This window comes from Leucopleurus acutus (assembly GCF_964270905.1).
Source record: "Leucopleurus acutus genome assembly, chromosome: 20".
NCBI lineage: Eukaryota > Metazoa > Chordata > Mammalia > Artiodactyla > Delphinidae > Leucopleurus > Leucopleurus acutus.
This window is the reverse complement of record NC_139162.1, coordinates 2,218,200-2,232,060: the sequence shown is the minus strand read 5'-3', so window position 1 is coordinate 2,232,060 and position 13,861 is coordinate 2,218,200. Positions and strand designations below refer to the sequence as shown.

General features: G+C 45.4%; 1 protein-coding gene across 1 annotated transcript; it reads left to right on the top strand.

Moving 5' to 3' along the window:
* The first annotated feature begins 432 nt into the window (after positions 1–432).
* Positions 433–13,416, top strand: MAP1LC3B (microtubule associated protein 1 light chain 3 beta). The gene is made up of 4 exons (XM_082862661.1): positions 433–592; positions 8,519–8,574; positions 11,133–11,239; positions 12,393–13,416. The coding sequence occupies exons 1-4, from the start codon at positions 553–555 to the stop codon at positions 12,565–12,567; spliced, it is 378 nt and encodes a 125-aa protein (XP_082718787.1). The 5' UTR covers positions 433–552; the 3' UTR covers positions 12,568–13,416.
* The last annotated feature ends 445 nt before the right edge of the window (positions 13,417–13,861 follow it).

Below are 13,861 nucleotides of genomic sequence, written 5' to 3'. Positions count from 1 at the left end.
TGGACAGTTTCCTTAAAAAAGAAGAGAAAACTGAGACGTACTTGACGTGGAAGCCAACGAAAACAAAGACACAAAAAGCCGCCGGCGGAAAAGCACCAGCATCCCCAAAGGAGGCAGGGGCACAACACCCCTTTATTTTCAGGTGCAAACATCACCAGGCATCAGAACCGGCACCGGGAACAGGAGCGAGGCCGAGTCGCGGAAGCTCGGCCGCAGGGGCAGCACCGTGCGTGTCTGCGCGGCGCGTTTCCGCGGGTCACAGGCTAATCCAGCGCTCGCGCTCCCCACGCGGGCCGCCGACCGCCCCCACTCCCGCCAGCCCCGACCCCTCCCCCGGCGCGGCGCTCGTCCTGCTTCCGCCACGCCCGCCATGGCGACGGCGGCGGCCCGCTCCTGGCCCCGCCTCCCGGGACGCCGCGCAGGTCACCTGACGCGGCTGCGGGCTGAGAAGACACAAGAGCCGTCGCTGTCGCCACAGTCGGAACCGTCTCAGCCACCGCCTGGAGCCGCCGGGACTCTCCGCCTCGCCGCCCCCGCCCAGCCTGCCGCGCCATGCCGTCGGAGAAAACCTTCAAACAGCGCCGAACCTTCGGTGGGTGCCGCGGGGCCGGCCGCTGACGGAGGGCCGGGGCCTCAGGGGCCGAGGCGGTGGGGCCGGCCCTGGCGGAGGGGCTCCGGAGAGGGCGGACGGGCCGAGGTGCCGAGGGCTGAGGGGCTGAGCCAGGCTGAGGCGGGGGCTGCGGGAGGGCCGGGCCCGGGCGGCCGAAGGGCCGAGGCGGGGGCCTGACTGGCCGAGGGCTGCCGGGCCCAGGGGACTGCGGGCCCGAGGGGCCGGAGTGCGGGGGCCGAGGGGCCGAGGGCGCACTGGCGCGGAGCTGCTGAATCACCTTTTGGCCCCGGGAGGCCGGGCGGGTTGTGGGCTCGGGGCGCGTCAGCCCTCCAGCCCTGGGGTGTTAGGTCCCCAGGACGAGACGAGCGCGAGCCGCGCAGGGGGTGCCCTCCTTGAAGGGGAGGCTGGCCCGGGCGTCGGGCTGGGACAGGTTCTCCGAAGTGGTGGCCGCGGGGGTGCAAGGCAGTCGTCTTCCGGTGCGTCGTCCGGGTGACACCTGGTCCCTTTACGCGTCAGGCCCTTCGTGGAGAGGAGTGACTCCGAGGCCGCGCCTCCTCACGCCTGCCCCTTCCCCTGCAGCCCCGCGTGGCCGGGACGTCTTGGTCCTATTGGTGGCACAAGAGCGAGGGTGGGTGGCTCTTCTAACCGGCGGGCGACAGCATTCTTTGAGAGCAGCGGCGAATCCGTTCTCTCCCAGTTCAGGCTAGAATCCCCACTTAGCTTGCTGGCATTTGGTTGAAACTGGAGGTGACACCATCACAATATTTACTCCTCCACAAACCCCATGGGAAGGAAGTGGTTGGTGCTCCCTTTAGGCTAGACAGTTCTGCAGTAACAACGTGGCCTCCTTGCATATCGCTGTGTAGGGCTTGTTTATCTCAGCCCTGGAAGGCCAGGTGGAGTAGGGCGGCACCAGCGTTCCTTCCTGCTCTAATCTTTAAGAGCTTGAGCAGTAAGTAGCGCTTTCGTCTACTTTTGTCTAGTTTCCTGGAGTCTAGAAAGAGCCGAGCATTCACTTGAGCTAGGATATGGTTTTGTAGATCTCGTTATTGATAATTGTTTCTTGTGCCTTGGAAGCTCCAGTAGATGAAATTCACGCTGACCTGTGGAGCATATCCTTTCAGCCTCTTGAAGCGGTTGGTTAGCAAAACTTAGACGTGTCTTTTTTTTTTTTTTTAAAGAAATTTTCTCTTTAGTGACTTTCATGAACTCAAGTTGATACTCATGAATATTGCTTACTTTTTATGCAGCCATGAGAACAGCATTTAGAGCAGATTTGCCGTTGTATCTGGCTTCTGTCCTTACAGACTCTGGCATTGAAAGCTAACTGGGGACATTTGTATGGGAAAGATGCCCATTTTCTCATGACCAATACTATAGTTACTTTCTTTTTGCTTAGAGTATTTTTAGGTTATCTAGAAAAATCGCTCAAGAAGAGTAGGTGGTAAGAGTAGGAAAGGTGAGGAATAACTAGAATAAAAGTGAGAATAAATGAGAATAAAATAGCGAATTAGAAGGAATTCCCCTGGTGCCTGTGGCCTTGAGGGTAGACCAGCAGGTATGCCTCATTTTTTTCTCCATTAGTCTATTTGTGGAGTTTCCTCTTTGTTCACCTTTACTCCCACTCCTCCTTTTTTTCTCCCTGGTCTCCTGACTCTGATTCTTTTTTTTTTTACTTTTATTGAGAAATGACATTCATCACTGTATAAATTTAAGGTATTCAGCATGATGGCTTGGTTTACATATATTGTGAAATGATTACCATAATAGGTTCAGCTAACATGCATCTTCTCATAGATAAAATAAAAAAGGAAAATTTTCTCCTTGTGAAGAGAACTCCTAGGATTAACCCCATCCCCCACTTTTTTTAAAAGGGCTCTTTAATAGTCATTTTGCAGGGCTTCCCTGGTGGCGCAGTGGTTAAGAATCCGCCTGCCAATGCAGGGGACACAGGTTCGAGCCCTGGTCCAGGAAGATCCCACATGTCGCGGAGCAGCTAAGCCCGTGCGCCACAACTACTGAGCTCACGTGCCACGACTACTGAGGCCCGCGTGCCTAGAGCCTGTGTCTGCAACAAGAAGCCACCACAGTGAGAAGCCCGCACACCTCAACAAAGAGTAGCCCCTGCTTGCTGCAACTAGAGAAAGCCCACGCACGGCAATGAAGACCCAACGCAGCCAAATAAATAAAAATAATTTTTTAAAAAATAGTCATTTTGCAGAAAAATATCACATCATTTAATGGCTACTGCCTTTCCTTGCTACTGATTATGGTAATCAGCACTGACAATTTTCAGAGATTTGTAACACAGTAAATGAGGGAAATAAGTTGTTTGGAGATACCTTTTTTTTTTTTTTTGCGGTATGTGGGCCTCTCACTGTTGTGGCCTCTCTCGTTGCGGAGCACAGGCTCCAGACGCGCAGGCTCAGTGGCCATGGCTCACGGGGCCAGCCGCTCCGCGGCATGTGGGATCCTCCCGGACCGGGGCACGAACCCGCGTCCCCTGCATCGGCAGGCGGACTCTCAACCACTGCGCCACCAGGGAAGCCCTGGAGATACCTTTTTTATAGACACTAAGACCAGCCCCAGTTAGCTTGAACAGTACTGTTCCCAAGTGAGTGAGTTTAGGTTAATTAAAAATTGAGTATATCTCTGCTGTGATATATTCTACCAGGGTTAAAAGGGTTGAGATGAATCTTAGGGCTCGCCCAAAACAACCACTTACTTTTGTGGCCAAAGAAACTGGGTGGGGCCCTGAGAGGTGGAAATCATGGTCCACCTAGTGGCAGAGTCTGGACTTGTACCCTTCTGATAGGAATTCTGTCCTCCAGTAGGTAGCCATCATTTCCAGTACATGAAGTGGGCCAACACTCTGAGTCAAGAGGCAATAGTGTTTCCTTACAAATGGTTTGAAAATTTTTGTCAACTTCAGAAGTTGTATTTGAGCAAACATTTTTGGATTCAGTCTTCTCAAATGTCATAATCTCACTCCATTTTCTTCTAGGGTTGCCGTAGTTTAATAACAGATCTGTCTCCTAGACATCATTTTGCTGAGATTCAATGTTAAACCTAGATCTTAAGCTTCACCATCAATAACAAAAGGTCTGCATGTCTCGGAAGTTCATGTGATGGTCTAGAATAAATAGCTCCAGCTATGTAACAGGGAGACTGGAGAAGGAGATTTATGCCAACACCTAGGTAACACTCCCTGCTCTTAAGCTGTGTCACTCACTGATGGGTGGGATTTTATGTTTTTTATTTATAGGCATATTGGGGAAAATATTTATGGTTCCACTTAAGTGAACTAAATCCTGGAAAATATATGTAAGCCTTACTTTAAATGCCCTAGGGAATCTGTCTCAAAGCATCTTTGCAAATAAGACACCTTAGACTCCTAGTTTCTATTTTTGTAAGGCTTATAAGCGGTCTTAGAGACAGGAAGAGGAATCTGGGGAAGTATATCATCCATGTACAAGCCTGAGCCCTGGGGAATACAGACATGACTAGAGCTGGATCCCTGACCGCCAGGGGCAGTCTGTTGAGAAAGGCAAATGATAAACAGATCATCACAGCATTAGGAAAATAATTGAGTAAAAGAAGTGCTCTCGTGTGCCTTTGATCCAGTGGTGTTGGTAATGCTTTTGTTAAATATACTGTTGGCTTCTAAAAACAGCCTTCTATTCAGAGTTAGGCGTCAGCATATACCATATTTATTTAATCACTCTGGGCTCACCACTGGATTTTCATTACAACTGGCCAGGATGCTAAAGACATTCCTGCAGGACTTTGGTACTACTCTTTTCACCTTAGGGAAGTCACTTGTCTTCCTCTGTTGTCCCACCTTTAATGAAAATAATCATTTTTGCCTTCCTTTTTGGATCATATTTTGGGGATAAATCAAGATAAAGAAAACTTTTGACGCTGTAGTTTGACTTTGAAGCCCCACATTTAGAGCCCATTTTATTTTTTCCTGCTCCACTCACCAAAATAAACCTGTTTTCCTTGCATAAAAAATTCTCTCCCCCTTCTGCCTGAATGATTCCTTGAACCTTTTAAATTTTTTTGGAAGAGCTTTTAAATGTGAAACATTTCGGGGTGTATTAAACTTACTATTTATTGGCTACAGTGAATTAATTAAATTGTGATTTCCCCTTGCTTGTGAAATCTACTCTGACAAGATGGAGGTTTTTGTTGTGAAGATGGCTGATAGCTAAGTGTAGATGGTAGAGTGTCTTTTCTGGGGTAGCACAGACATAGGGACAGGTCTTAGGGCTGAGAGAAATGCTGAAGTATCCATGACACCCCTAGAAATAGAGCGGGGTTCTAAGGATGATAGAAAGGAAAACTCTTCCTTTGTGTCCCCTCTACTCTGCAGTACTCCATAAACGCTGCGGCTCACTTCTGACACCAGACAAGCAATTCAGCTAGTTGTCATCCAGTTTAACTCAATTCTAGCGCTACCTGGTGATAGCCTCAGATCCAGCAGGTTAAGGGCTCCGTCCCACCTGACAGCACCCCCCCACCCCCCGCTCCCCACCAAAGGCTAATTGCAAGTACAGGTCCTTGCTCTGACTAGCTATAAATCAGTTTCCCAAGACCACCTTGTGTTTGATTAAATTACTAGAGTGGCTCCCAGAGCTCAGGAAAAGCCTTTAATTACTAGATTATCAGATTATTGCAAAGGATATTAAAGCATAGCAGGTGAAGAGCTGAATGAAGAGATACATGGGGGAAGGTCCGGAAGAGTGCTGAGCACAGGAGCTTCTGTCTCCACGGAGTTTGGTGATTGCACTCTCCTGCCACCTGGAAGCTCTCCAGACCCTTTTACTGTAAATAAGTTCGTTTGTATTATTTTTTAGATTTTACATGTGATACCATATATGATATTTGTCTTTCTCTGTCTGACTTACTATGATAATCTCTAGGTCCATCCATGTTGTTGCAAGTGGCATTATTTCCTTTTTTTTTTTTTTGCGGTACACGGGCCTCTCACTGTTGTGGCCTCTCCCGCCATGGAGCACAGGCTCCGGACACGCAGGCTCAGCGGCCACGGCTCACGGGCCCAGCCGCTCCGCGGCATGTGGGATCCTCCCGGACCGGGGCACGAACCTGTGTCCCCTGCATCGGCAGGCGGACTCCCAACCACTGCGCCACCAGGGAAGCCCCTCATTTTTTATTTAATAACAGCTAGCATTTATTAAGCATTTACTATGTGCCAGATATTTGCAAGGGGCGTACCAACATTCTCACTGAATCTTTTTTCTTTTCTATTATGGTTTATTACAGAATATTGAATATAGTTCCCTGTGCTATAAAATAGGACCTTGTTGTTTATCCATTCTGTATATAGTAGTTTGCATCTGTTTGTCCCAATCCAGCACTCCCCACCCTGGTCCGCCTTGGCAACCAGAAGTCTGTTCTCTACGTCTGTTAGTCTATTTCTGTTTCATAGATAAATTCATTTGTGTCATATTTTAGACTCCATGTACAACTGATATCATATGGTGTTTGTCTTTCTCTTTCTGACTTATTTTGCTTTGTATGATAATCTCTAGGTCCATCCACGTAGCTGCAAATGGCATTATTTCATTCCTTTTGGCTGAGTAGTATTCCATTGTATGTATGTAACACATCTTCTTTATCCATTCCTCTGTTGATGGACATTTAGGTTGCTTCCATGTCTTGGTTATTGTGAGTAGTGCTGCTGTGAACATAGGGGTACACGTATCTTTTCGAGTTAGAGTTTTCTTCGGATATATGCCCAGGAGTGGAATTGCTGGATCATATGGTAGCTCTATTTTTAGCTTTTTGAGGAACCTCCGTACTGTTCTCCATAGCAGCTGCACCAGCTAACATTCCCACCAACAGTGTAGGAGGGTTCCCTTTTATCCACACCCTCTCCAGCATTTGTTATTTGTAGACTTTTTTTTTGCGGTACACGGGCCTCTCACTGTTGTGGCCTCTCCCGTTGCGGAGCACAGGCTCTGGGTGCGCAGGCTCAGCGGCCATGGCTCACGGGCCTAGCTGCTCCGTGGCATGTGTGATCTTCCTGGACCGGGGCACGAACCCGCATTCCCTGCATCGGCGGGCGGATTCTCAACCACTGTGCCACCAGGGAAGCCCTATTTGTAGACTTTTTGATGATGGCCATTCTGATGGGTGTGAGATGATACCTCATTGTAGTTTTGATTTGCATTTCCCTAATAATTAGTGATGTTGAGCATCTTTTTATGTGCCTATTGGATGTCTTCGTGGATGTCTTCTTTGGAGAAATGTCTATTTAGGTCTTCTGCCCATTTTTTGATTGGGTTCTTCGTTTTGTTGAGTTGTATGACCTGTTTGTGTATTTTGGAAATTAAGCCCTTGTCGGTCGCATCATTTGCAAGTATTTTCTCCCATTCTGTAGGTTGTCTTTTCGGTTCTTTTTTAATGTTTCCTTTGCTGTGCAAAAGCTTGTAAGTTTGATTAGGTCCCATTGTTTATTTTTGCTTTTATTTTTATTGCCTCGGGAGACCTATGAAAACATTGCAGTGATCTATGTCAAAGAATGTTTTACCTCTGCTCTCTTCTAGCTAGGAGTTTTATGGTTGTCCTCTCTTCCATTTAGGTCTTTAAGCCATTTTGAGTTTATTTTTGTGCATAGTGTGAAGGTGTGTTCTAACTTCATTGATTTACATGCAGCTGTCCCACTTTCCCAGAACCACTTGCTGAAGAGACTGTCATTTTTCCATTGTATATTCTTGCCTCCTTTGTTGAAGATTAATTGACCATAGGTGTGTGGGTTTATTTCTGGGCTGTCTGCTCTGTTCCGTTGATCCATATGTCTGTTTTTGTGCCAGTACCACACTTTTGGTTACTGTAGCTTGGTAGTATTGTCTGAGGTCTAGGAGGGTTATGCCTCCTGCTTTGCTCTTTTTCCTCAGGATTGCTTTGGCAATTCTGGGTCTTTTATGGTTCCGTATAAACTTTAGGATTATTTGTTCTAGTTCTGTGAAAAATATCATGGGTAATTTGATAGGGATCACATTAAATCTGTAGATCGCTTTGTGTAGTATGGCCACTTTAACAATATTTTTCCAGGAACTTCCGTGGCAGTCCGGTGGTTAAGACTTTGCCCTTCCAATACAGGGGGTGCACATTCAGTCCCTGGTCAGGGAACTAAGATCCCACATGCTGTGCAGCCAAAAAAAACCAAACACCAATATTCTTCCAATCAAAGGGCATGGGATATCTGTTTCTTTGAATCATCTTTAATTTCTTTTATTAATGTTTTATAGTTCTCAGTGTATAACTCTTTCACCTCCTTGGTCAGCTTTATTCCTAAGGTGTGGTTTTTGTTTTTTTGTTTTTTTTTTTCTGGCTGCATTGGGTCTTTGTTGCCGCGCACAGGCTTTCTCTAGTTGTGGCGAGCAGGGGCTCCTCTTCGTTGCAGCATGTGGGCTTATTGCGGTGGCTTCTCTTATTGCAGAGCACGGGTTCTAGGTACATGGGCTCGGTAGTTGCGGTGCACAGGCTTAGTTGCACTGCGGCATGTGGGATCTTCCCAGACCAGGGCTCGAACCCGTGTCTCCTGCATTGGCAGGCAGATTCTTAACCTCTGAGTCACCAGGAAAGTCCCTGGTGTGATTTTAAAAGATAGTTTTTTTTACATTCCCTTTCTGATATCTCATTGTTAATGTAAAGAAATGCAACCAATTTCTGTATGTTAATCTTGTATACCAACCTTTGCCAGGTATGAAGTGTTAGTGTTTGGTTTCTCTCAGTTCTAGGGAAGATGTCTTTACTGCTTTGCTCTGCCACAGCTAAGGATAGGTGGATTCAGATATGGAAGTCACCAGGTAAAAATGCAGGAAAGAAGCTGCATTTTTGGCCCTTAATAATGCCTGTGTTTCTTCCTTTCCTTTGCAGAACAAAGAGTAGAAGATGTCCGACTTATCCGAGAGCAGCATCCTACCAAAATCCCGGTAGGTAGTCTCTGTTTCAGTTGTTATTAATGTACACGGAAGAGAGCATGGCTTAAGTACAACTTTAGTACAGTGCTGCTATGTGCGACTAACTGACGGGTTTCTTTTTTTAATTTGTATTTATTTATTTATTATTTGTTTGATTATTTATTTTTGGCTGCGTTGGGTCTTCATTGCTGCACGCAGGCTTTCTCTAGTTGTGGTGATGGGGGGCTGCTCTTCGTTGCGGTGTGCAGGCTTCTCATGCGGTGGCTTCTCTTGTTGTGGAGCACAGGCTCTAGGCACACAGCCTCAGTAGCTGTGGTGCACGGGCTTAGTTGCTCCGTGGCACGTGGGATCTTCCTGGTCCGGGGATCAAACCCGTGTCCCCTGCCTTGGCAGGCAGATTCTTAACCACTGTACCACCAGGGAAGTCCCTACCTGATGGGTTTCTATAGGAATCCTCAGCTATGCAACTGGTGTGTCAGTTTCATGACCTAGAATGGAGATACCTTAATCTACAGTTTAATCTAATCACATTCTATTTCCTCCTAAGTCTGAGTTTACTGTGTTAATGTTACACACTTCACAAATCAAGGGTATTTTACTTGCGGGGGAAGGGATAGAGGGGCTAGATCTGTTGGTATTTTATCAGTGAAAGTTGGTATCCACCCTCTTTTGAAGCAAGCAGAGACTACTGCTGTACGAAAATCAGTAGCCCTCAAGATTTAAATGTGACTGCGCATTCCAGACTGCCTGACTTTGATGCCCCAGAGAAAGAAGTCTCTCCTTATATTTTATTTCTTTGCAGGATTGAGGAAAGATGCTGCTCCTGTCATGTGTAGGGACCTCAGATGCTTATTGCTGTGCCCAGCCAACAGTGTCCTGTGTGCCCTGGATCCTTTGGTGGTGGACCTTAAATAGGTTTCTGCTGAGGCACTAGGTCTAGAGAGAAATGGTCAAGGAGCTTTTGGCTTCAGACAGTGGCTGAGTTCAGGCCTTAGGTTCAAGGTTACTAAGTGATCTTGGGCTCATTACTAAAATTCTGAGAGGAGCTGCCATATCCTCATCTATACAATGGGAAGAGAATCCACCCATGTGGTTGGAAAATTTTGCATAATTCTGGGGACATGCTTGTTACCTCTTACAGACCACTTCCAAGGAAACTCCACTGCTAAATTCTGCAGACGCTTTCATGGTTGGCTTTCTGATTGATCATCTCATACCAAAGTGGGGGAAAAGAAGATGGGAAGATCAGTGGGGCTGGGGTTGTGAGGTGCACAGAAGGGAGAATAGGATGGGTCTGCTCAGCAGTGTCGTGACTAGGATTCTGTAGTTAGAAGATACGTTTCTTGGACTGGTTGGAAATTTCAGTCTGTCTTCACACTCAGGGCCAACATACGGCCTGGGGATGAGGCTTCTGGGTAATTTCCTTTTCAAGGTTTTTCTTCACTTTTGAGTACCTGCTGTGTCTCTTTGCTAGCAGGTACTCGTCAGTCACTGGAGACAAACAGCCAGCCCAACAGTCTGCCAGTATTTGTTCCATAGTCTCCTTCTGAAATGTGAATGTCTGCATATATCTACAGTCATCTTTTCTGCTAGTAGTTTTAGGTTTTTTACAGAAGTCACATTCATACTTGTAGATACCATGTCTGAACACACCTCAGAGATAAAGCTATTGATCTTACCAAGGAGGGTGACGACAGCTTGACCTGGCCTTACACAGAACCTCATGTAGGCCCCGTGCAGTGCAACAATATACATACAAGCATTTTTCCCTCTTCTGAAGATTTTCCATTCCTATCTTACAACTTCTCATTGTCATGACAGGGTAAAGAATTGCTCTACGTGGAGAAGGATGTCTCTGGTGCTCAGTAAACAGGTAGTATTGAGGCTCAAGGGCAGTCACCAGTTTGCTGTCAGAGACTACATGAAGTGGCTTAGAACTAGAAAAACTTTTTTCCTTTATGGAAAGGAGGAAGCATGGCAAGGAGCTAATGGATTTATTTCAAGTCATAACGTGGAACTATTTTTGTTCCCTGCAGAGTTCATCAAGGATATTTTATCAAAATGGCAGGATCTTCGAGACTTCTGCAAAAAAAAAAAAAAGTATCTCCAGACCAGCTAATCATGGTCTCTGCTTCTCAAATATTTACTTAGGATTTGAGTCTATTACCAGAGTTAAGATCTTACTTACGCTTTTAATAAAAGTTTTATTAAAAGACTCTCATCATGTCACAGGAAATGGTGATGTAGAACTGGCAGAGATTCAGATCTTTGCACTTAGAGCTGGTACGCAGCGTCTCTGCTGGTATAAGGCTTGGGGTCTTTTCTGACTGGGTAGTGATTTTCATGGTTCCAAACACCAGAATTTATAGCAAAGTTTCTTTCCCCACCTCAGGGCTACCTTGCCCCTCCCTGACGGCAGACACGTTGTCTCGTGCACCATATTTCGTAAGGAACAGAAGTGCTGTTTCAAACCCCATTTTGGCGTGTGCCAGCTACAACATAGGACGTATCTTACCGGTTTTTCTTTGTTAACGGTTATTTTTAAATCACTTTTCTGGCTTCTTTTCTAGGTAATAATAGAACGATACAAAGGTGAGAAGCAGCTTCCAGTCCTGGATAAAACAAAGTTCCTGGTGCCTGATCATGTCAACATGAGTGAGCTCATCAAGATAATTAGGTATTTTATCATCTTTTTACTTTATTTCTTTGGGTAACTTCTCATTCTTTATCAGGCTTACAGATAAATCTTCAGTCTAGCTCTGATAAAAATCTATGCAACTTAATAAAACTGTAAGACATTTCACTTCTGAGTTTTTCTATTTCTTACCTGCTGGATCTCAAGTCCCTTCTGATCCTTTCATCATAACATCTATGTAGATGTCTCTTAATCAGAAAAGTTTTATATAAGAAAATAAGTTAAGAGAATGTAGACGTGGTCCAATGGTAATAAATTGCATCAGCTTAGATCTTAGTTTGTAAATTATATTTTGAACTATTTTTATCACATTAGACACTGGTGGCTACTCAGATAGCATACTAGTTTTAAAACTGGCCTCAGGACTTCCCTGGTGGCGCAGTGGTTAAGAATCCGCCTGCCAATGCAGGGGACACGGGTTCAAGCCCTGGTCCGGGAAGATCCCACATGCCGTGGAGCAACTAAGCCCATTCACCACAACTACTGAGCCCGCGCTCTGGAGCCCACGAGCCACAACTACTGAAGCCCGCGTGCCTAGAGCCCGTGCTCCGCAACAAGAGAAGCCACCACAGTGAGAAGCCCTGCGCACCACAACAAAGACCCAACGCAGCCAAAAACAAATAAATAATTAATTAGCAAAATAAATAAATAAAACTGGCCTCAGGAAAGTAGTAAGAATGATCTAGCAAGGATTATCATTAATACTTACCATGCATATAGTCGTAGAAAACATCCTGTGTCTTATGAGAAGAAACATTCAAGTCATCGTAAGGCATATATTTCATTTTGCCAAAAGCAGCATTTACAAAATCTTTGTACTTTTTTTTTTTTTTTTTTTTTTTTTTTTTGCGGGCCTCTCACTGCTGTGGGCTCTCCCGTTGCGGAGCACAGGCTCCGGACGCGCAGGCTCAGCGGCCATGGCTCACGGGTCCAGCCGCTCCGCGGCACGTGGGATCTTCCCGGACCGGGGCACGAACCCGTTTCCCCTGCATCAGCAGGTGGACTCTCAACCACTGCGCCACCAGGGAAGCCCAAAATCTTTCTACTTTTATATTGATCCAGGGTGGGTGATATTTTTTACACATTCTCCCTAGGTATTGATGTATCAGTATTTCTTAACGTTTTCTTTCAACAGAAGGCGCTTACAGCTCAACGCTAATCAAGCCTTCTTCCTGTTAGTGAATGGACATAGCATGGTGAGTGTGTCCACGCCAATTTGTGAAGTGTATGAAAGCGAGAAGGATGAAGATGGATTCCTGTATATGGTATACGCCTCTCAGGAGACTTTTGGAATGAAATTGTCTGTGTAAGACTAAAAGAAAATGTGTCTGTTCTAGAATTTAAACCCTTACCAAGGAATAAAAAAGGGATGTTACCAACTGAGACTGATCAGTTCACCTAATCACAGATCATCAAAACAGTAGTAGTGTTCCTGCCTAGGAGTTTTTAGCAAGTTGTTTTTTTGTACTTCAGGCAGAAAAGCTGGGCTCCAAATGAGCACATTCAGCTTTGGGAAACTTCATTATTTAACCTAGGCTGTCTTGTTTTCACATTTAGAAGTTTAAAAATAAAATACTTTGCATTCTAAGTTGCCAATAAAATAGACCTTCAAGTTATTTTAATGTTTTTCCCCCAAAAGGAACTTGCAATTTGAGCATTCAGAGAGACATTCAGTCTTCTCTCTGGAGAAGAGAACCTGCCAGCTTTTTATAGAAGGGTTTCTACTCAACTAGAGAAATCTCCTTAAGAGGATCTTTAAGCCTAAATTGTCAGGCATAGCCAACCCCCACCCCCAGCCCATTTGCCATAATAGCTGGCAGAAAGCAGGGTGGATGCGAGTGTATAGGAAATAAGAAAGCTGAGCTGCTGTCCGGGGTTCCTGATTGCTAATAAGCGTATTTCACATCAGTGCTCTTGTCACAAAGTTTTCATTTGGTTTGTTCTCTAGGCAGTAACGCAGAAAAATACCACTGCTCAACAGGAACCTTGAATAATTTATAATTTTGGTCAAGTTTCTCAAAAGACCTAGAGAAAGAGAATGACATTTTTTTTTGTTTTGAATATTCTCTTAAGAGCTCAAGATAGTGCCTGCTTTAGTAAATAAACAAGCAGTTACATGGGTTTCATTCTTTGGGACAAAGGTAGAAAGCTACAGGATACTGAAACAAAAAGCATTAAAATTCAGATACACCTCCTCGACCTTTCGGCTTAAAGCTGTAGATGATCCGTGTTTTATGTTACGTATGTGACTAAAATATGTTATTAAAAAGCATCTTTAAGGGTATTTCAGTTATCACAGTTAGGTCAAGCAGTCCTCAGAATTCCCCCACTCCATGTGCATGTCAGTTTTGAAAATAGCAAAAGGAAACATGTTCTTCACAGATATTAATGTCAAACGTTAAGCATTTTCAGAGTCCTACTAGAATAAATAACCAGTGCTTCCTACTACCTGCATGGGGTTCACTATGTACTGTTTTTGTGAGAGCTGTCGCAGAAGGCTCACAGGCCCCCTTGAGACTGTACAGTGGCAGGTCGCCATTAACCCTTGTGCATTTAGACGTGTGTGTGGACAACTTGTATCAGTGAGTGGCAGTTACTTACCGT